The 23,624-nt window shown below is 42.9% G+C and overlaps 2 protein-coding genes across 5 annotated transcripts in view; both read left to right on the forward strand.

Annotated features, from left to right (window-relative positions):
- Nucleotides 1-23,624, forward strand: part of LOC111598029 (nephrin) — a 76,047-nt gene that overhangs the window by 14,970 nt on the left and 37,453 nt on the right. For all 4 annotated transcript variants that reach the window (XM_023313057.2, XM_023313054.2, XM_023313052.2 and 1 more), the window contains exons 2-8: nt 4,788-5,132; nt 12,948-13,100; nt 16,610-16,783; nt 19,609-19,762; nt 19,847-19,983; nt 21,752-21,919; nt 21,992-22,123. In XM_023313057.2, the coding sequence (XP_023168825.2) occupies nt 4,788-5,132; nt 12,948-13,100; nt 16,610-16,783; nt 19,609-19,762; nt 19,847-19,983; nt 21,752-21,919; nt 21,992-22,123 (1,263 nt within the window). The remainder of the gene's footprint in view (nt 1-4,787; nt 5,133-12,947; nt 13,101-16,609; nt 16,784-19,608; nt 19,763-19,846; nt 19,984-21,751; nt 21,920-21,991; nt 22,124-23,624) is intronic.
- On the forward strand, nt 22,197-23,608 carry LOC111598031. Its single transcript, XM_023313059.2, has one exon. The coding sequence runs from the start codon at nt 22,307-22,309 to the stop codon at nt 23,399-23,401; it is 1,095 nt and encodes a 364-aa protein (XP_023168827.1). The 5' UTR covers nt 22,197-22,306; the 3' UTR covers nt 23,402-23,608.

Genomic DNA, 23,624 nt, shown 5'->3' on the forward strand with positions numbered 1-23,624 from the left:
AGCTATTGAACAAGCAGAAGAACCTGAAGACATTGAATTGAACTAACAATATTTTATAACGAATCGAGTTGGGCATGCAAAGCACGTTGTTGACAACTGGGCGTGGCTGAGCCAAGGTGCCGCATGCCACAAAACTGCGACAGTTTAGCTGCAGCCTATTCTGGCAGCCAACGAATGGCACATACATGCACATATACATATGTATACGTATGTATATAAAAGATGCGCACGATTCAGGCCAGTGTGAAAATCATAATCATCAAATTAACGCGCGAGCGACTCGCACGAAGGAGCCAAAATTTGCTGCCAGGCTCAAATTGGTGCTTGGAGCATGGCCTCCCAAATACGACGTGAGCATTTAAAGCAAAGCGAATAAAACTTAAGTGCCACAGCAGAGAGGGGAGTGCGAGGGAGAGGGGAATATATAAATATGGTGTCAGAGATTGGCTGGTTTCATGTGTGGCTCGGGTTAGGCTACTCAGGTGTCCCAGACCCTCGTTAAATCCAATCTGCGCTAGCTTGAAAGGCTGCTTAATCAGCGACCAGGCCATGACAGATAACTAACTGGGCTGTAACTGGGCTCGAGCTGGGCGGGAGCAGGCATCATCATCGTTTGACTGCGTCAGCGTCATAAACAGCGACAGCAGAGCGGGGTGCGTGCACCCTACAAATCTCTACCCTCTCTCACTCCCGCGCACACTCTTCACACATTCGTCACATGGCTAGTTCAACAAGAGCATCGCCAGCGCCATCGTCATCGCCATCTCCATCTCCATCTTTTTCTCTCCCGCTTCAGTTTCAGCCAGAAGCGGTTGAGGCCATCAAATTTCAGTCATAACAATAACACTGATAGTCCCGCTCGTAAAATAAAACCCTTTTTGCCCACTGTCGCAATGTCAGGGCACTGAGGCCGGGATTTGTGTGTGTGCGAATGTTCTCATATGTAAGCATGTGTGTGTGTGTGTGTAACTGCCATTCCATTTCCAGCTCCAAAAACAATCAAGAACCCGCGCATAACATAACGTAAAACAACACGCGTTGCACAAACACTTGCAGAAAAAGTCTAGCTACAAGTAGACGAAACTTAAATTTCTTGAAAAATAACTTTTGCACGAATATAAGAGCCTTTTGTTCAGGAAATAAATAATTTGCAAATTTAATTATTTATCAATATATAAAAATAATCAATAATTTAAAATTATATTCATTAAAATAAAATAATAATTAATAAATAAGTTTTATTTGGTTTTACTAAAACGTTTTAACTTATTTGACAAATGCGAACTTTCAAATTATTTTCTTTTCATTTTATCGAATTAAACTTGGATAATATTCATAATACATCAAGAAATATATTAGAATCTGGAGTCAGGCGTTTAATAATTAATTAAAATCAACACAAATTTGTAATCTATTAAAGATTAAATATTAAAGATGTCAAAAACAATGTCAAACATTTGGCGACCTTCCAATAAGAAATGCTGTTAAATATTCTGAAGGTCTAGAATACAGCAATTAAAATCAAACTACAATCAAAATTTCTTAATAGAAAAATAAAAGCCTTATTTGCTGAAGTACCATAAGACAAATTTAAGTAAAGAAAATCCCTCAAAGGCTACGAAGCTCAAGTTTATTTGACGGCTGCCAAATGCAAAAAAATTTTATTGTTATAATTCAAGCATTTATTTTGTTATTATTTTTGTGGCATATTCCAAATTTCTTACATTCATTTTAAAATAATAATAAATTCACGTATCAAAAATAAATATTCTTCAACTGGCATCAAAAAGATTGCCCAATTATAACACACATTTCATCAAAAGCAGTTTTTGTTTAGTAAGAGAATTTTTATTGCTGCCCAAAAAAAGTTTTATTTGTATTCAAATTCTTAAAAAGTTTTACGTTTTAATTTAAACAAGTTTTTCTCTTTTAATGAAATAATTCAACTATGTCAAATGCTTTTTAAGTCCTTTTTCATTTTTGTCACATTTAGCTGATGCTCGTTTAAGGGAAAAGTTAGCTAAAGAAATTAAAAAAAAACCATTTGTTTATTTGCTAATAATTTATACAATTTCGGTTATGGTTTATAAATATTTATAGAATTTTTTTTGGCTATTTATAAATTTAATTCATTTTTGTCACAATCAAATTGATTTAAATGATTTTATTTGAAACCCTGAAACCCAAGTTTACTAAGCCAATTGGATCTCTTCTCTTTAAACTCCGTATTCGAATTTCTGTTTTTTCTGTTTTTTCTCGAAGTGCAGCGCTTGGGACAGCGACACAAAGCCCCGCCTCGCCAGCTTCTGCTTGGCCCGCCCCATTGCAGTGTGAGTCGAGCGCGGTCAAAAGGCGACGCCTAAAGCATTTAAATCCTTTTCGCACTTTGGCTGTCTCCGCTTGTTGCGTGTTTTTCCATGAACTATTTCCGGCCGCAATACGTGTGACACGCATATGACATATTAAGTGACTATGTGCGCGTGTGTGTGTGTGTGTGTGCGTGCGCTTGTCATGCTTCAATTTGTGTGTTCATAGCGCTTTCGCCATTCAATGTGCCAAGGATGAGTCGTGCCTAATACACCCATCGTGCCGTGGCAAAAAAAGGGAGAGTGAGAAGAGGAAACCCATTTCCTCTCGCAGGCCGTAAAATAGGAATTTACTTTATTAAAATTTTTCGCTTCAAAAATATGGGACAACAACAATGGCAATGAGCACAAAACAACAAGCTACGCAAATTTGTTGAAAATCCAAATACACACGCACACCCCATACCCCACGCACACACACCACCCATACACATACACATACACATACACATACACAAGTGCCAGAGCTCAAGTTCGCCAATGATGCGCCCCATCATGAACGAGGTAAAAATTTACTCAACTATGAACTCTCGCTAAAAACCAATGCGTATGTGTGTGGGTGTGCGAGTGTGTGTGTGTGTGATGTCTGTAAAATAGGCTCAAATTTGCGTAGAGCGTGCGTCGATGGGGCAAAGGTTATGACTGCGCCTGCTGCTGGCAAGGGTTTACCAGCGCGGACTCGGGTTCAGGCTCGTATGTGAACTAGGGACAAGGGAACGGGCACACAGAGGCCAACGGACAAGCACAAGAAAGGGAGCAGCGCAGAGAGAGATTGAGAGGGAGAGGGAGGGAGAGCGAAAGGGACAAGACTCGACTGCGTTTGACAGTTTCATTCAGATAAAGTCGGGCAGGGCGGCGGGTTCGGGTTGAAAATTTATATAAATTGACAGTAATGCTGGCTGCTTGCTGCTACTGCTGCTCAGCACAACAACAAGAATTTCTATGTTAAATTGCGCGACAACATTGACAACAACAACAACGACTAGATGCAGAAGCAGGAGCAACTTTTCGTATCGCATTCTTTTGGGCTCGACAGCGCAAATTATGTACGAAAAGCAAAATAATGAAATCGTAAAGAGTTGGCACACACAACTGATGCCAGACTAAGCCGACATTCTCCCGCTAGGCATATATAATACCTTTATATATGTATATGTATTATTATATTATATTTAAAATTCATTTCAGTTTCGCTTACAGAGAGTCCATGTCTATGCAAATAGTGAGCATATTAATCATTGTCTTGGGCTCGTTTTACGGTCAGCATACACTGTTTATGTTATGTAAACGAGTTTATGGGCTATATTCATAGTCAGCCAAGCTGGTTGAGAAGCTCAACCCTTGCCAGCTCTACTTAATGCCTTTAAAAGCCACAAATAAAGCATTTTATTTCTACTCCTCTTTTTCACTTAACATTTCATCAGACACTCTCTCGACTCGTGGTATTTAAATGCAGTTTTCGGCGCTAATAAATAAACAGCTCTCCACTTCTTCTCTGCATTTTTGTTGTTGTTTTTGCATTTTTTGGCCATAAGCGCGCATTCCATGTTGCCTGCTGCCTGCTTCTCTTCTCGCTTTCAGCTCGCAGATTCGTTTGAAATTTATGAAAGCTTCGCTCCGCGGCTAAAGTGCACTGAGCTCTGCGGCACGGCCTCCGACGCTCACTAAAACAACTGTAGCTGCCTGATGGCCGCGTTAAATGCTTTTGTTGATTCAGGGCTGTTGCCCGCTCGCCCTGCTCCTCCCCCGGCCACCACCTCCTCGCTCTTTTACACAATTTAATAGTTTCGGCTGGCAAGAAATAAACTGCTGGCTGGCTGGCGACTGTGAATGCAGTCCGCAATAAGTCTTGGCAAACAGTCACCGGTACAGACCGGACAACCTCGCCACTGCCCTCCCCCCTACAGGCCACGCCCACAATTGGCTTTTGTGCACTGCCCGTGGATGGTAAAAATCTGTGTGTGTTTGTTTTTCATTAAAAAACTTTTCATTTTGAACGGTCAAAGTTCGGCTCCGACTCCAACTCCAGCGCCGACTGCGATTCCGACTGCAGGACTCTGCGGCAGCTTAGTGGCATTGGCGGCCGTAAAGTCTTTCAGTGACAGCGCGGCCTGCGTCCTGCGTCCTGCGTTCTGTGTCCTGCGTCCTGTGTTATTGCGGTCAGGATTTGCTATTTAGGGAAAGTCTCTGTGCTCATTGCCCCATTGTCTCCATGGGACTGCGGGCGGCGTTCATTGTTTTTTCTTCTTCTGTGTGCCCCACTGGCTAAATACACAATTCATAATTTTCAGCTGCCATAGAAAGTCACGTAACCAATGCGACGCCAAAGACTCGGGCCAAGCATAACAAAACAGCATCACAATTAATCTTGCAGCTCTCTAAATGATATTTTTCTTTACCATCTTGCATTTTCCATTACAGTTCTGTGCGCACTGCTCGCGCCCTCCTGCTGCCACGGGCAGCAGCAAAAATTTCGCACCACGCCACACGATCTGCAGGTGCTGGAGGGCGCGGAGGCCATGATGCGCTGCGAGGTGGCCAACGTGGCCGGCGCCGTGCAATGGACAAAAGATGGCTTTGCACTTGGCTTCTCAGCCGTAATCCCTGGCTTCCCACGCTACTCCGTGCTGGGCGATCGCAAACAGGGTGTCTACAATCTGCGTATCTCCAATGCCTCGATCAACGACGATGCCGAATACCAATGCCAAGTCGGTCCAGCGCGTCTCAACTCGGCGATTCGAGCGAATGCCAAGCTAACTGTCATATGTAAGTAGAGAACAGCTATTTATCTATATATACCTATTTAAGGAAGCTTGCAATAGCAGGCCTATTATAAGATATAAACTCTTAACAAAGAAGGCCGTTTTTCTATATTATCAGCTGATTATACTATAGACTTTGCATTTCTATAGTATATACATTACTATATAATACTTGAACACAAGACAGTTACCACTTGATAAGGTTATAGGCTAAAGATCTATATAACAGATGGATGTCACAAGTTCGAAGAGAATATAAATTGTTTTTAAATAGAATAATGTTGGAGACATCATCTAGAAGAGCTGATGATAAAATGATGCTAGCGAATTCACCACAATATTACACCACATCGAAATCAATGCTGGCTTAGCTTAGGTTATGTAAATTTAAAGCATCGTTAGCAGTTTCCATACTACAATGTCATCTCTGAAGCATGAAGAGCTCTACCAACTCGGAATGAGCAGCTTATACATTCAAATTGCTAAAAAAAACTATTATTTGCAGCTATTTTTTTTTGTCGCAGTATATTCAAGTCGGGAACTGCCCATATAAGCTGCAATAACTAGAAATTTCAGATCTGCTTCATTTGAGTTAAAACGCAAACTATAAAAGTTATAGATACTCAACTTATCTTAATGAACTTCAGTTTTCGACGCCAATCTAACATTTTGTTGCCTTCGTTTTCCCGCATTTAATTTTTGTTCAATTTAAAACTGAAATTTCAGTTCGAAATCGATTCAGCTGAAATCCCATTGGCAACTGCGCTACATCCCATTTGTGGTCTGCTGCTAACTGGGATTCTCTGTTTCTCTTTTTAGTTTCAGCTCTCTGTCTCTCTTTTGCTCACTCCCTTCCTTCCTCTCTGGTTTACAGCATCAATTAATTTCTGTAATAAATACAATTCGTAACACAGAATTCGCCCCTTCGCTCCCGCGCACTGCGTTGCGTCTGTGTTTGTTTCCTGCTCATTGCACCTATAGCATTTTGCACTTGCATATTTAAATTGTCACGCCGACTCGCATGCGGGTGGTCCTGCTCCCACCAAGTGGGGGGCGTGGCTGGTTGTTGGTTGTCGCTGCCAACATTTATTGTCAGCAATTTGCAAAGCAACAGCAACAGCAACTGGAACAACAACAACAACAACAATGTGCGAGGCTGAGCTGAATTTAGCGCAGTTTATTGCTCCAAGGAGTCAGCTCGGAGGAGCTGACACTGTCACAGAACTAAGTTCAGATTGGGCCAGGGACTGAGACAGATGAGAGCGAGATAGAGGGGGTTTAGCATTTTCAAATTGAACCGAAATGAATTTATTTTTTTGTTTTTTTTTTTGTGTTGTCAATGTGTGTGGGTGTATGTGTGTGTCTGTCTGTGTGCGTGTCTCGTTGCATTGTTATTCCGGCTGTCGTGTAATCACTTTGAAAGTGTGGGTACTCCTGTTGCTAATGCTGCTGCTGCTGCTGCTGCTGCTGCTACTGCTACTGTTACTTCTTCTCGCTGCCGCTGCTGCTGCTGCTGCCTGTTGTTGTAATCACTCAAGAAATTGCGCTACATTTGATGACAGCGATTTTCATTTCCTGTGCTTAGTTTGGCTGCCTTCTATTCTATTCTTGTAGATATGTCCCCACCCACCTCCGCCCACTTCAGTAATGGGCCATGGCAACGGCAGCGACAATGCTGCTGCTGCTGCTGCTGCTGCCGTTGCTATCTTGCCCAAGGCTCACACACAGACACACACACACACACATGCGCATGCCTAATGACGTTTGTTTAGTTAATTACGCGCCATGAGCTGTGACAATGATGATGTGTGCCAAGGAGCCTTAGAAAAACTCAAAGTACAAAAATATATAAAAAAAACTCACTTAGAGAAAAAGTCGTGCGTTGACAGCTAATGCAATATTCTGCTTTATATTTAATGAGTATCTGTCACGGAGATATTTAAATATAAAAGAACTTTTACTTAATTGAATTTAGAACTTTAAAAAAAACAAGAATTTTACTTGAATTTATACTTTTATTTTAGCAGCTTGAAATAGTAAAATAAAAAAATATAATTTCAGCTTGAAAAAAAGAACATAATTTCCCCAAAAAATATTTCCCATTTATTTGGAGGTATGCAAATGGCTTAAAATTTATAAACTTAAAAGAAGTTTATGTTACGCTTGGAATTTTGGGTTAGACAAAAAGTCTTGAGCTGGGCATTTCAGGCATAGCTTTAGGAATTTCAATCTCAGCTCGATTAGCGCATAATACGCTCGGCATTTTGTTCTCTCAGTGTATGCCTGTGTATGTTTGGCTGGGATTCGTATAAGCTCGTTAGTTATTGCTGCCCTTGTTGTTGCTGTGGCAAAAGGTCGTCCGGCGGCGGCGCCTCTGTCTCCTATCTGCCCCCATGAAGAAATGTTTGTCATAATTGTCGGTACTTGTGAGTCCAGTGAGTCCTCCCCCAACTCCAGGCTTTGTCTGTGTGAGTGTGTGTGAGTCTCTCTTTTGTTCTATAATGGCATCTACTATGTTTCACTGACTTAAATATGTAGCTATGTAGCTATGTAGCTATGTAGCTATGTATGTAGGAGACGTAAGCAAAGGTATGTCCCGTAGGCATCCCAGAAAACACGTGCGACATTATTGCAGCAATTAGCCAAGCAAAATGTAGACAAATGTGTAATAATTCAATTAAGTTCAAGTAACATTTATTTGATTTATTTATTAAGCCAATTTCCCCCGCCAGTTCGATATTGATTAATGCCATAGAGCTTGGCATTGTTTTGCTAGTTAGTATTTAGTCTGTGATGGGGTCATTTGGGCCAGCGGCGCTGAGCCATGTGATTAGCTTAAGTTTTGAGCTCTTTAACAAAGCAGCAACGTTTCATTGAGTCTTAATTTCTATACAATTTGAATGTAATATTGTATTTATATTAAACATTTATAATTTATTTACTTTCTGGCTAAGCAGCTACACGGCAACAGATGATAAGTTTATTCATTACTAAGTTCATTCAGTTGAATCTAAGCTCTGCCTTTATTAGCTGTCGACAAGTCCAATATAACATGTTTTTCCATATTTGCTTTACTTTATTGAACCATGAGAAAGTTTTGTACTTGAATCCAAATGAAATGAGTTGTGCTGCAGAGCCAGTTTGTGTCATTGCCTTTCCTTTAAGAGACTTTTATGCCATGATATTAAGCTAAAGAACTGTAAAAATATATATGTTTATATCCCTGCTGTAGTTATGCCTTGAGCTCCAAGCTTGTCTGTTGGCTGCTGTGAGGACAAGATTTCTTTTTGTATATGAATGAAGAAGGGCATATTTTTATTATATACCTGAAGCACTATTCAAAGCAGCTTCAGCTTTTAATAAACTGCAAACAAAGTGTTGCGCAGTTAATTGCACTCAGCTGCAATATACCAAAATATTTTATCTCTCTGTCACCTTCTCTCTGTCTGTGGCTCAGTTGGCCTGTCTTGCTCTAATTCAAATAGCATATGCTATGTAGAAACCTAATGAACGAACCTTTGTCATTCGTAAATTAAATTTGAGACACTCCAACGAGGCAAATGCAAAAGTTCTTTTGCAACTAATTTCAACGTACGCTGCCCGCTTAGCCAAAAGTTTCATGGACCCAACCCACACACACATATAGTCTCACACAGGTGAGGGCGCAATTAGATTATAAGTTGGCATAGTAAAGAACTTTTGCACACAAAAGTCCACGTGCAAATTTATGGAAATTTAGAAAATGTTCGCATTCCATTAATTTTTAAAAACGCAGCCAAAAACACATATGCCGCAAGGCGACTACCGACCTACCGAACGACCGAACGCCCGAACCGACCGGGTCCAACAAAACTTTTTACTGCCAACGCATTGGGACCACGACCAAAGCCTGAACCTCAACCTGAACCTGAGCCAGGGCCTGTGCCTGCGTGAGCCTGAGCTTGGGCTTGGGTCCGGGTCTGGGCAATGGCGATTCAGCTGCTTCGTGCCCTGGCACAATGGAATTCCAGGCATGCACAGCCCAAAAAGCAGAGCTGCCTTTATAAATTTTGAATACAAAGCAGCATTGCGAACAGAAAAAAATGAGAAGAGAAAAGGAGAAACAATTCTTTCTTTTTTCCCTCTGTTATGCAATGCCGCCTGCACTTCAGAATGGAAATGGCGAAACGCGCTTGGAAGCGTTGGGGCCACACTTGGTGCTGACAGTGGCAGCCAATAAATGTGCTTTAATGATTTTAAAATGGTCAAAAATTTCTTCAATTTCCGCCCATTTGAGTCGAGTAATCGCATCGTAATTGTAGTGCAAATCGTCAAAGTTTGTGCTGAACCCCCTCGGCGTGAGGCTGTTTGAAATATGGCCAAACATTTGTTCTTTTTTCTCTTCTTGGACCTTAAAGTCGGGGCCAGCGACCCAGCGACTTTCAACTGGCAGCTCACCAACCCACTCGCAGTCACTCACTGGGGCTGTCTCCAGACCCCGCCGCCCCCGACAAAACAGTTGACGTCAAATGGAAAAATTGCCAATTCTTGCCCTGCAAAAAAGCAAAAAAAAAAAAAAAAAGATGAAAAAAGAGTCGAGAAATATTTCAGCGCATAAAACTTTTATGAGGCGTACTATTAGTGGGTTAGCGGGCTGAGCTTCAGCTTTGCCTGAATTCATGGCAAATTGCACTTTGTGCTGCTGCTGCTGCTGCTGTTCCTGCTGCTGCTGCTGCTGCTGCTACAGCCCAACAATGACTGCATAAATTATTTGCAGCCAGGCACCTCGCAGCAGCCCCTCTCCTAGCATTCCCCCTGACATGCTGCTGGGGCAGTGCATAAAATTTAATCAACGAATCGCTGCAGCGCTCGTATGTTTAAGGTTCGATAGGTGGGGTAAAGTGTTTACCTGCGACCTCCTGTGTACCTGCTGTGGCACCTTCTCTAAGCTCGTTCATAATCGCATGTAACGCCAATTGTAAGGACAACCTTCGCATTCTTCTAGCACTGCGTCCTGCTCGTTCGGCTACACTGATCGATTGTCGTTGTTGAATGCGCCTCGCACATGTCAATAATCAAATACAATTTGCATACCAATCAACAATGCATATAGCTCGACGCCCCACACACCTCATCATATGTAGGCGCTTGAGAGGACCTTCAACGCCACCCTCTCCAGCTACGTTGGTGCTCATAGGTCGTCGTCGCAGCCTCAGGACTTACAGCAGCTCCTTGTTACAAATCGAACTGCATTTGAAACGACTTTGTACAAAGCGGATTCATAAAATGTTCATAAGGGTATATAAATTCCACCTTATACCCCATGCATTGCTGTTGAGCAGACTAGTTTAATTTAGTGAACTAGTTCAATCTGTCACATAAATCTTATTTAGTTCATTCTACGGAATATGTATGATTTGCATTGATCTACTAAAAAGTTTTAGTAGCTCTATAGAAAATTTAGCTCTAGCTGAAACTGAATGCTTCCAACTTAATATTCATTTATCAACTGTTCAAAATTCATTAATCGCACCCTTTCGTATGGGTCTATGCGCTGGTCTTCAATCAATCAGTCAGTCAATCAGTCATGCCAAATACCTTCGCATAGAGAGTATTTCAAGTTCTACATTTCGAGCATACGCAACTGTTCTGCTACTTTCAACTGTGCAACACGCGCTACGCGCATCGTGACGCTGCGTGGCTGCTGCTCCTTGGGGCGTCCTTGCGACACCAATTTGCACACAAGAGCCTTCTCTTAAGGGTGACGTTGTCAACGAGGACAGATTCAAACAAAATATCTCGTATCTATTTTTGGAGAACCAAACGAACGACAGCAGAGAGAGAGAGAAACGCGTGTGCAAATGAGAGAAGTTAACTGAAGTGCGGACGAGTAAAGATGGATCCAAATGAGCTGAAAGATATGCATGTCCTGTTATTGTACTTATATTGTGTATACGCAGTGTGAAGTTAGAAAGAAGTCAAGCAATATGTTAATATAGCTTAACATATTGCTTGACAGCAGAGAGAAGCGCAACGACAAATTAAGTAAACTGAATTATCTCTATATCTATATCTATACCTATATCTATATCTACAGCTATATCGACATCTATATCTATAACTACATATAGTTATATTAAGCTTGCTTCATTCGGGCTATTATAATTTAATTATATATTATTTCTTATATATTATCTTCTTACATATTACGTACACGCAATGCTCAAAGTAATTATAAAGTTTGCTAGTTGTTAGTGCAAAGTTGTGACTGTAAACATTATAAATATGCAATGTTCAACAAAATTAAAAGAAAAAGTTAACTGAGCTAATTTATTAGCCTCTTCCATATGGCATTTTCAGCTGAAACTTCTTGTATAACGTATACGCAGTGTTCAACAATATTATGAAGCCTGCTCCTTATTAGTTAAAATCTCTAAGATCATAAAATTGTAAATGTTGCTAAGTCAATTTCTTTAACCTGTTCCACATAAGTCAAGCAATAAGCTTAATATATATATTTCATATATTAAGTATACGCAATGTTAAGCAAATTGAACAGAAGCCACAAGCTAGTTGAGTTGATTTTTTCTCTCATATTTCTTATACACCGTGTTGTATAGAATTATGAGAATTGCATAGAGAGCTGTATAAGGGAAATGGAGTGCCGCAGGCACCCACAACCTCACCACTACACACACACACACAGACAGAAACATGGCAAGTTCGCGCCTTTTGTGTGTGGGTGTGTTTTTGTTGTGCGTCGCGGGATTTTGTGTTTGTATATTTGATTTGTGCATAATAATTTGATGCGCCCAAAGCCAGGCAAATAAAATTCACAAACAACGCGCGCCAGCCAGCCTCGAGGCACCGAGGGCATCTCCGACCAACGCTGAGGCTATCAAACGGGACTGGGCGTGGGGCGAGAGCTCGACGCTTGGACGGACAGGGTGTTGATTTTATTTGGTAGCAACAAAAGCAATTACCTCGACATGGTGGCTTACACGGTGGCGGCGGCGCTGGCACCACGTCCCAACTGCTTGCCGCACACTCATTTTGCATGCAACAACCTCCAGAGCTAGCAGCAGCAGCAGCAGGCAACATATGTTGCATGTCAAATGCGCCCCAACTGCTTTGCTCCATACACATTTCACTTTAACTTCTATGTGCGCGTGTGTGGCAGCATTTTCTTATGCTACTTCTCCTTCTGCATCAGCTGCTGCAGCACATAGAAGACGCAATGGCTGCCTACTCCTTCAGGTGGCATTAAAATAATGCACACGTGCACTTAACTTTATCCACAATTGTTTGTTTGTTTGTTTGTATGTGTTTGCTGCAGTGCCCCATTGTTAGGCAGCCTCAACTCTCACTCTCTCTCTCTCCCCCAGTCTCTCCCTCTCTGTCCCTCTCTGGGAATATTTGCACAAATATTGAGACTCATACTTGAGCACATTAACGGGCGCTGGTGGCAGCCGTCAGCCTGCAGGCCATCCACTACTTTGGCGGCCATTCAACCTGCGACTGCAACCGCCAGCAAGAACAATGTCGTCTCCAATGGCTGCCACGCCCACTTCCCATACACACACAAACACACCCACCCACTTAGCTGGGCAACGTGCTGCATTGTGGCATAATGAGCGAGCATTGCCGCTGGTATCGCTGTTGTTGGCTTTGTCATTGTTTAGCTTAATGCCACGCCCACATCCCACAGATGTATGCATTATTTGCAACAGTTGTTGGAATCAAGCATTTGAAATAACAGTCGTCTAATCACTTATACTCTAACTCTCACTCACTCTCTCTCTCTCTCTCTCTCTTTCTCTCTGTCTCTGTCTGTTTGCAGCGCCACCTTCGTCGATCGAGATAAAAGGTTATAGCCACAACTCCAAGGTGGAGGTGCGTGAGAATCAGGATCTAACGCTCAAGTGCATCGTGGCCAATGCGAAGCCGGAGGCACAAATCGTTTGGTATCGTGGAAATGTCGAATATAAGCCAGGTTAGTAAACAAGCTATTAATATATAGTTCTAAAACTATTTGGTTTTTATCTTTAATTGTCTTTAGCTAAAGCTTTTCGTATAAGTTTTGAATTGAGTTTAATAGCTGATAGCACAAAAAATGAGTGAAGTCTCAGATAACATTAATGTATATCTATTAATCAATCATTCAATTACTCCAACAATTGGTCAGTCTGTCACTCACAGTGAGCTCCTCTATCAGCTAGTCAATCAATCAGTCAGAGGTTACTCAGTCAGTCAATTGTCCAATCCGTCAATCAGCGTATCTCAATCAGTTATAGCCAGCCGCTCAATCATTCAATCACTCAGTCAGTCAGTCTGTCAATCACTCATTCAATCTGCCGCTTAATCAATCAGTCAATTAAAAATCGTAAGTTTGTCCATCAATCCGTCATGCCCTCAATTAGTCAGCCAATCAATCAACCACACGCTCAGTCAGTCAGTCATAGTCAATCACTCAATCCCTCTTTCAGTTAGGCAGACAGTCTCTCAATCTGTCAAAACAATCTGCAACTCAGTCAGTCAATCAGCAATCGTAACTCTTTCAATCAGTCACGCCGTCAATCAGTCAATCTGTCAGCCAATGCATTAGCTAAGCAGTCAATACATCAGTCTTTGTCACTCACTCAGTCAGTGAATCAGTCATTGTCCTTCACTCAGTCAGTAATTCAGTCATTCAGTCAGCGTCACTCGGTCAATCAGCCATGCGCTCAGCCAATCCATCACTCAGTCAGTCATCCAATCAGCTAATTTGTCACGACTAACGCTTTTATATATAGTAGATATTCACTTAAATTTTCGTATATGCACATTATATACTAATGTAATGGAAGGCTGGCGCAATCAACATCAAGACCGTACACATCAGCCCACCTACACACACACATACATACACACACACACACACACACATACATATATACACACAGCTCGTGACAAGTGTCACAACACTAAGCCATCAAATTTAATGTCCACTTACACAGCAAAATTCCGTCCCGGATCACCGTATCCAACGCATGTGTCTTCTAATGGCGTGCCCAGACCTTATCCCATCTACCCCTCCTTCCCTTTCCTACGCCTGCTTGACAACCCCTCGTCCATTAACCGTTGCTGTATCGAGCGTTGCCCCGCGACGAGCTGATCCACTCTTGTCCACAAAAAAAATAAGAGAGAACTGAAAAACAAAAAAGTGTAAATGGATTTTAGCTGGCGGCGAGGCAGATCGTGAGCCTGGGCAGCCCTTTGACTGTCAACCAGTTTTGGGGCACATGTGTGAGTGGAGCAGGAGTCGCCGGTTGACTTTCTGCTTGATGACGGTGCTTAAATAATAATTTTATACCCTAACAAAACGGTTGACGTTGCCGTTGCCGTTGCCGTTGCCGTTGCCGTTGCTGCTGACGTTTTGCCTTATCTCTTTGGCCTCTGTTTGTGCCTTGTCATTTCATTGCTGCCCAGCTAAATTGGACGGACGATGCTTTTCGAAAATATGGAAAAATGCAAATGTAAAAGGCATCGCGCTGTCCTGGCCGGGACATCAGGCCATGGCCATGGGCACGAGCAGGGCTAGCAGCCGCGGCAGCAACCGAAGCGGAGGCATCATACGGCGCTTAGTCGCCTTCACGACATTTAATTTTCATAATGATTATGATATGCAGTATACATATAGGTACACTGAATGTGAGCGCGTGTGTGTGTGTGTGTGAGTGGGTGCTGTTTCCATCAGTTTCGTCTCCGGCTGTCATTTGGCGGCTAACGAAATCATTTTAACACAACTGGCGCGTTAAAAATGCTTAAAATGTGAAACGCACAGCGGCGACGATGATGATGATGGAAATTTTTGGGCAAACAAAAAAGAAAACAAAGAAAACAACAACAAGAACAACAACTGGGAGTGGGAGAAAAGAAAATAAGAAAATTTCGCAAAACAGCGTAAAATGTGGGAAAATCCGCAAAGGAAATGCGGGCAGGCAGCGCTGAAGGAAGTGCTTGGACGTAGCTGTGCATGATGAATTATGTTTACGACACAATATGTTGCGGCTGGACATGGGCATGGGGCATGGGGCATGAGCCACAGAAAAAAAGAACAAGAAACAAGACTTTACGACAATGTGGGCAATGTGGTTAACGGCTCTGCAACATCATTTGCAAGCTGTCAGTGGAGCTTGCCACGAGTGTGGCTCAGCTTGGCGGCTCAGCCGCTCAGGGTACTTTCGTCTACATATGCAGCACGGGGCCAAGCTCATATGTCTGCTCATTAGTGTTCAGGCAACAACATTTTAAGCAATATTATCTGGTTAAACCAGGACAGGAGAGAAAGCGAGAGAGAGAGATAGAGAGAGAGACTCTTTCAAATATTTCAGTTACATCGAGCCATTGGCAATTTATGACTTTAAATTATGTCACAAACTGTGTCGCGCTTTGTTGTTGTTGTTAGCAAATATTAGAGACAAAATATGCGCCTACAAATGAATTCCACAGGCCATGAGAATCGCGCAGAAGGGCAGGCGCGGGAGGTGCGAGAAAACTTCATAAAATATGCGTTAAACTTTATGACAAGGACTTAGGTGTGCGGCAGCAGGGCAGCGGGGCAGGATGCTAGCTGCACGTACGCGAAAATGGCGTGCAAATTTTGCAATATCCAGTTAGAGGGAGTAACACCCTTCAAACACACGCACACCCGCCATTTTAATTTTCTTTGTATAGAGCTCGCTGCTGAGTGCTGCTGTTGATGTTTTGTTGTTGTTATTATGATAAATCGCAGACATTTAACGCAGCGCACAAGAATTTATAACACACACACACGCAGCACACATCACACAGCACACACACACACAGCTGCATTTTTGGAAGTTTGCTTGTTGCGTCATTATTTATGGCAATGCGTGTTTCTGGCCCTTCCACATGCCACATTTCACAGTAACTGCAAAAGACAGGCAAATAAACTATACAATCTATGCATCTACATATACAAAATAGTTTTTATCTTAACTGACTGACTGATTGACAAAGCCTTGCAGCTGCTAAAGTTGACTTTTGTAGAAAATCGTTTGTTGAGAGCAAAGGATATGCTTAACACAATTTGAAAAGGAAATCTGGAAAATAACTTGATTAACTATCTGCACACTCTCTTTGCACTTGTCTGTTGTAATTGAATTTAATATATTTGTATTGCTTTCAAAAAGCAGTGAGCGAACTTAACTAAAAGTAGTTTCTAAGTTGCAAAAGAAAAGTTTTATTCAGCATTTTATTATTAAAATATTTGACTAGGTAGAGCGCTGGGCCCACCCACTAAGCTGACTTCATTTCATGCTCAAAGAGGCTGCTGACTAGAGTGTTTGGTTGATTATTTAATCGTTGAATCTTGTTAAAATATTGGAAACTTTTAGAAGAGTTTCGCTTACTCAAGTTATAAATAATACAACAACAATAACAATATATATTTTACACGCTAACTAACTTCAGTCTATCTCAATTCGCTCTGCTCCACAGAAAAACGTGATGATAAGGTAGAGGAGTCAACACCGAAGCGCTTTACAACCACCTCAAGTCTGAAACTGAAGCCCGGCGCGGATGACGACTACACGGAATACACCTGCCAGGCAAAGCACAAGGCTCTATCCCCGGACATGCCCATGCGTTCCACCGTGCAACTGTCCGTGTTGTGTGAGTAAAGATATATACACGCACACACATAGATATATATATATATAGCTATAGATAGCCGTTTGTATGGCATATCAAATATATGCGTAGTGCAAAATGCCAAATGACGACCTCATTAGCCAGCTCAAATGGCCAAGTTTGCAATACAATTGAAATGCTAGCCGCGCACACTTGTGCCAAGTGCTCACCTCGCCCAATACCCACGCCGATGCCCGAGCCCATGGCCATTTGTGAGCCGCAAAAACAGGGGCTACCGTTTGGCCACAGCCGTTGCTCTGCTGGCCTCCATGGCCGCTAATTGCGCAATTGGCGCGCGTATTAATTAGTTTTTAAATTCTAATGCGACGAGCAGCTGGTGCTGCTGCTGCTGCTGCTGCTGCTGCATGCGTCCAGGCTGGTCCAGGGGTCACAGGTTATTGTGTGTGATGTGTGTGAATAGCAGGAATGCCGTGGCACAAGAGGTCAAAACAATTGCGTGCCCAGTACGACGCATTTCAAACTTCTGTTATTGATTGCCAGCTTTGTCGAGCGGTAACCAAAGTAGGCAATGCCCCAGCTGTCCACCTGTCCCTCTCTTTCTCCCCCTCTCCTGACAGCACACATTACGTGCGCCATATTCAAATTAATTATGTTTGCTATTTATGCATTGCCTGCCGCTCCAGCTGCCTGGAGCTGTAGCTGTAGTTGACCAACAGGCTATTATTGGCGCTGCCATTCATTTAGCCATTTCGTGCTCTTTGGCCAATGCTGCCAATGCCTGTTGACAAAATAGATTGAATTCGAATTGCCCAAGCAACCAACTAGCAACCAGCTTCGCTTTATTATTTAACGCACTCTGAATGCGGCATTGCAATTATCGTTAATTAATCAATACTAATCAGTCGAATGAATATTCAGTTGGGTCTGTCTCCATTGTCTTAACCTGATATTCGTTTGCTCCTATATTATTAGAATAGCAAGTAATATATAAAGTAATTCCTTATGCATAATACTTGGGTATATAAAGCATTATATCTTAGAGTCGTTTAGATTGATCTCTGCTAGCTATAGAAAGCATCTACATCATCGTTGACTAAGGCTCTGTTTGTATTATAACTATTGAGCAAGTTTTCAGTTTGTTCTATGTTTAAATGCTTTGCAAACAAAAAACAACTTCAAGTATTAAAATACTTTTTAAATCTTATCAAATTAAAATCATTTAATTTTTCTATATCAAATCATTAAGAAAATTTTATTAATTTTTAGTTTTAACAGTAAAATATATAATTTCTTTATTTAAGTAAACAAATCTAGTTCAATTAATATATTATTATTCAATAGTTGAGTCTCTGTTTAAAGGCTAAACTAAAGCAAAGAGTTGGAAACGACGGCACCTCGCAGCCATCCGTCAGTAAAGTCAAAGAACTAAGTTGAATCATAAAGCAAATTGTAAACCTTAGCAAAATTGAATGAACTTGCCCAAAGTTGGCAACATTTGTTAATGGAAGTTGTACATTGGAAAGTACAAAATTGAATAACTTATTTAAATATAAAATAAAATTTGAATTTAAATGCTAAATCAATGCAGAGCTCAACACGAAACAAAAGTAAAATATTCAATTAAAATAAACAGCTTAATTTGAAGAGTTCAAGTTTTAAATCAATAGAAGAAAAGAATCGAAAGCAAGTTCAAAAGCTGAATTTATTGTTATAAAGTACTTCGATATTATTATTTAAACAAATACAGCCTACATTTAAAAAGTAAAGTCCATTAGCCAACTCTCAACTAGATGCTACTTTAAGGGCTTAGGCAGACTCAAAAGCTGTTCAATGAGAACTAATTGCTTAATTGGCGCTTCATTTGATTATTTAAAAACTGAAGCCAGGGCAGCTGCTAAAGCGAATACAAACATGTGATAGATCTGTTTTAATCGCTATCATCACACACACAATATCACATGCGTGTGTGTGTGTGTGTGTTGGCTATAAATATTTATACATCTTAATTGCGGCTACACTTACGCGTATCTGTGGGACATGCACATTGCCGTGATGTTGGGCCATACATATTTGCTCGCCTCGGTGCTTAATTATGCGCTATTATTGCAGACCGCCACCCGCTCTGAACTCGCCCCTGTCAAGGACCAGTCCGGGGCTGTAATCGGATTCAGTTGGCCACATGCTGGGGCCATATTCATGGGCAAATCCCCCACGCGAACGATACTCGTACACAATATTTTAAGTGATATTAATTTAATTGTGTGCCGCTACATATACTCCCTCCCACTCTCTATCTGTGTGTGTGTGTGTGTGGCATAGATTATGGCTCAGGTCGTGGCACACACTCACACACACGTTACGCATACGCACCTTTGGCAGCTGTTGTAGCATCGTTTTTTAAAGGCGTTTAAAGGTCGCTTTTTGCTTGTGGTATTTGCAATGTGATTAAAACGCCCACAAAACATGCAAAATTACAGTCAGCTAAAGCAAATGCAATGCAGATATGCCACGCCCCCAGCAAACAAATACAAATAAAAACAACATTGAAGGGCGGCGGGAAATCGGGAAAATAATGCATTTTGACCACATAAACGATTGGCGCGCAAACACTTCAATTAAAAACTGCGCGCAAATTGTGTTGCATATGCCATGGCTATGGCCGTGCCACATTTGTTTTAGTGTAAATTGAATTTATTTGTGGCAGACACAGATACAATTAAATATGCACACGCACACACATACAGCCAATATATATATATAAATATATCCATTATCCAGCTGCATTATATATGGTCGCTCTTTAACAAGTCTATTTTTTGTCTTTGTTCTTGCTTCTGTCCGCACAGATCCGCCGGGACCGCCGTACATTGAGGGCTATTCACCCACTGAAACGCTGCGACGCGGCCAGACGGTGGAGCTCATTTGTCGCAGTCGCGGCGGCAATCCGCCCGCGCAGCTCATTTGGTACAAAAACAATTCACAAATACGCATGGCCTACAGGTAAGTGAAGCAGCTCAGCTGCCGCTGCTGCTGCTGATTGTGCTGCTGCTGCTGCCGTCATTATCTCTATCAACTTGCTTGCAGAACCTCGGGCCGGCTATCAGAGAATATATACACGTTCACTGCCGAGGCGGGCGACAACAAGGCGCGCTTCCGTTGCGAGGCGAGCAACGTGATGTCACAGACGCCGCTCAAGGCGGAAGTTGATTTGACTGTGCTATGTAAGTGCAACCAGAGAGCCACTCGCCTCACACTCAGCCCACTCAACCCACCACCCAGCCACCCTGCACCATCATCAAAGTGAGAGCCAGCTGCTCTTAATGCTCTGCCATCAGATAATTTGCGTGTCCTGCTCGGGTTGGGTCTCGTTATGCAGATGGTGGCAATTGCCTTCTGCTGCAACGCCTGCTCGTTGCGACTCCTTTGCATGTTTGCCTAATTGTATTTCGTTAATTTTCATATTTACACACTCTGACGCCCACACACACACACACACACATACACACATATATACACTTATGCTTACACTCAGATTCTGTCGCTGGTTTGTGTCAACAGTCGTCCTTTTCAGCGTGCCACTTGGCACGCGACACAAAGTGAAAATAAGCCTGACAAACTCTCTCCCTGCCTCTCCCCTTGCCACCCTCTCTCGCTCTGTGTGCTTTCTTTTGCAATTAAGCTTAAGTTTGCACTCCCATCGGCCACCACCCGCCACCCGTCCCACCCCCACTTGGCTTTGTCAAATCAAGCAATGCACATTCTTTTCAAGTGCCAAATAGCATAAGCCCCACACGCCTAGCCAGCCATTCCCTGGCTACAACAATTGCAATCAGGCTGTGAGGGGACGCGACTTGTCTGTCCAAAAACGTCGTTAGTCGACGTCATTTGCATGCAGTTGCCAAAGCATCTAGTCCTCGGCTCTTAGTCTGTCTGCTCGGCAAGGCCCTCGCACACTTGTGTCTAACATGCAAATGGGCTACTTGAGGGCATACGCTGCGTATGCGTGATATTCAAATTTGAAAGCGAGGCAAGTGGCCGTAGCTGAATTGTCGCTGTTTAGTGTTAGTTTACCTGCATAATGAAAGGCTGTCAGCACGTGCCCAGCTAGAGCTAATCCCCCCACCTGCCCATCTGCTGCTACTCGGACACAGCCAACTTGTCCAGCCAATCAAATTGGCTCTTGTTACTTAACCAGCAAAGCTATGCTTTGTTTACCTTATTTTTTAGCCTCAAAATATGCCACATTGAGTGGCCAGCCAACTAGCACACACACGCACACACTCACACACACACACACACGCTGCCACATTGGCTTCAGCTGCGCTCGCTCTTCGCATTATTTATGTATAACGAAATGTGGCACAAAAATGAAGACGTAGCTGGAATACACATAGAAATTCCTGACCCACCGTTCTCTCCGCCTCTAGCGTGTGTGTTCGGAATGAAGATGTATGGCAAAAGATGCGAGAAGTTAAGAATTCATAATGTTTATTTATATGCGAAACATATCGAGACGAAGTTTTGTGTTTTTTTATTTTTGTATTTCCTCACTTTGCCCGGGCTACGAATTGGTCCAGCATGGCGTATGCGTAATGTATGCACAGCTGCTGCTGCTGCCTGCACTTATCCATCAAGAAAAATAGCAGCCAGAAGGCAGCTGCAGCTTCAGCTTCAGCTCCAGCTACTTTCGTTACTGGCATTAGGTAATAGCTCGCCAAGGCAGAGCCTCAGTCGCCTGTCACTCAGTCACTCAGTCATCATTTGCATTCAGGCTCATGCGTGAACGATACGCAGTATATGGCATATATGTATATGCATGTATATAAGCCGCGCGGCATGCCACAAGTGTGGCACTGACGCGGGCTTATTAAATATTAATGCCATGCGAAATTGCCGCTGCTCTAGCAGAGGCGTGCCACACTTTCTAACTGTGAAACTTGGCGCCTTCTACTACAGCCTTCATCTATATCCTATGTCTTCTATGTACAGTCGCACCTTCGCAAGTCACGGTGACAGGTCCGACGGAGGCGCGCGTCGGCGATGTTGTGCCCCTGATGTGCACCACAGCACCATCGAATCCGCCCGCCGAGATCAAATGGATGGTGGGCGGGCGTCAGATACGCAATGCCACCTCCAAGACTGACATCAGCCCAGAGGGTGAGTATCTAATAGAGCTCGCTGAGAGTCGACTGCATTTGCTAATTATCTTGAAATTTTCATTTGTTGCAGGCGGCTGGACCACCAACTCGAACATCACCACCATTGTGGAGCCCAACAAGCGCTCCCTGGTGGTCATCTGTCATGGCCTCAATATGCAGCTCACCGAGAACGTTGTCTCCACGCACACGATTAATGTTCTATGTAAGTATCGAGACCTGATTTCCCTTTCGTTTCTTGGTAGCCAACAGAGTTTACTTGGTTTTTTCTGCTTCTCCGATTCAACTGTCGATCGAGCTATGATTTCGAGCACATATTGTATTTATTACTAACACTCTACGTTAAGGTTCCGCATTGAGTTTTCTTTGAGTTAAATTGTTGATAAAGATGAGTTTCGAGATTCCGAAATGCGTGTCGGAACTTTCAATTGAGGAGCCAGATGCCCCCACCGAGAAAGTGGTCCGTATCAAAAGCGTCAAAAAAAAGAAATTGAAGAAGAATGTTACCAAGAAGCCAATGACTCCATTGGAAGCAATGCAGCATGTGATGTGGCGTGAGCATCGTGCACGTATTCTGAATATCTGTAGCGATCTAGATCGGTCGCCGCCCGCTATTCAAGCGGTGCGACAGACACGCGTAAATACGTTGCGCGACGAGGCACAGAACTTTATGACACGAACAAGGGATAACATTCATTTGCTGCTTGGTCTGTCGCAGACCATACGCACCCACGGCGCCATCAATCCATTTCGCTACGATGCTCCTTATGTGATGTCTGCGGTGCCGAGCATCATTGCCAACTTGGAGCGACTGGAACAGGATAATTATGACTTAGGCAAGCACCTATTGACTGTGCACAGCATGACCGACTCGGGCATTAGACCTGATGGGCAGGGCAACAAGCGGAAGTTCCAGCCCTTTGTCATGCCCGACGATGCCTTAGCCAAGTACAAGTCGTTCAACCTCAAGCTACCCACGACGAACAAGGAGCGCTGGCAGCTCTTTCGTCCGCGCATCTACTTCGACATTTACCTGAAGGACGCACGCCCACTCGGACGCTTCGTCGTTCAGCTATATACAGAGGCAGCGCCAGTGGTTGTGCTGCAGCTGGTGCGTGCTTGCATGTGCAATATGCACAACAAGTTCCAGATCAAACGCCTGTTTCCCCAGCTCTGGCTGGATGTCGAGCTGCCCACGGACAACAATCCCGCGTTGAATAGGGCCTTGGAGTACGACGGCAAGGTCATCGATCATGGCGCAAACAGCTATGTGCTCTCCTTTAGTAAAGACCATCTGCAGGGCTTTGGCAGCAGCATCCCCTTCTCCATCTCGTTCAAGCCGCTGCAGGTGGTGAACGGCACACGCGTCGGCTTCGGTCGTGTGGTCAAGGGCATCAAGATCTTTGATTGCCTGCAGAACTATGGCACCAAGAATGGCACTCTGAGCCGTGGCATTCTCATCACCGATTGCGGCGTGTTTTAATGACTTGATACCTATATCGGTTCAGTTGCGCCAAATTTAATGTAGTCCAGTAGTGTATCAGTTTATAAATTGAAACGGGGTAAACCTAGGGGTATTTATCAAATGTCAAATTATTATAGCTTCAATTTGGGATGTTCGATGTCAGTACATTTTTATAAGCTAATCATATAGGGTCGTAGGGATAAATTAAAAGATATAACAAATTTAGCGTCATTTTTTACTT

This window comes from Drosophila hydei, unplaced genomic scaffold, assembly GCF_003285905.1.
Source record: "Drosophila hydei strain 15085-1641.00,03,60 unplaced genomic scaffold, DhydRS2 tig00008130-arrow-arrow-pilon, whole genome shotgun sequence".
NCBI lineage: Eukaryota > Metazoa > Arthropoda > Insecta > Diptera > Drosophilidae > Drosophila > Drosophila hydei.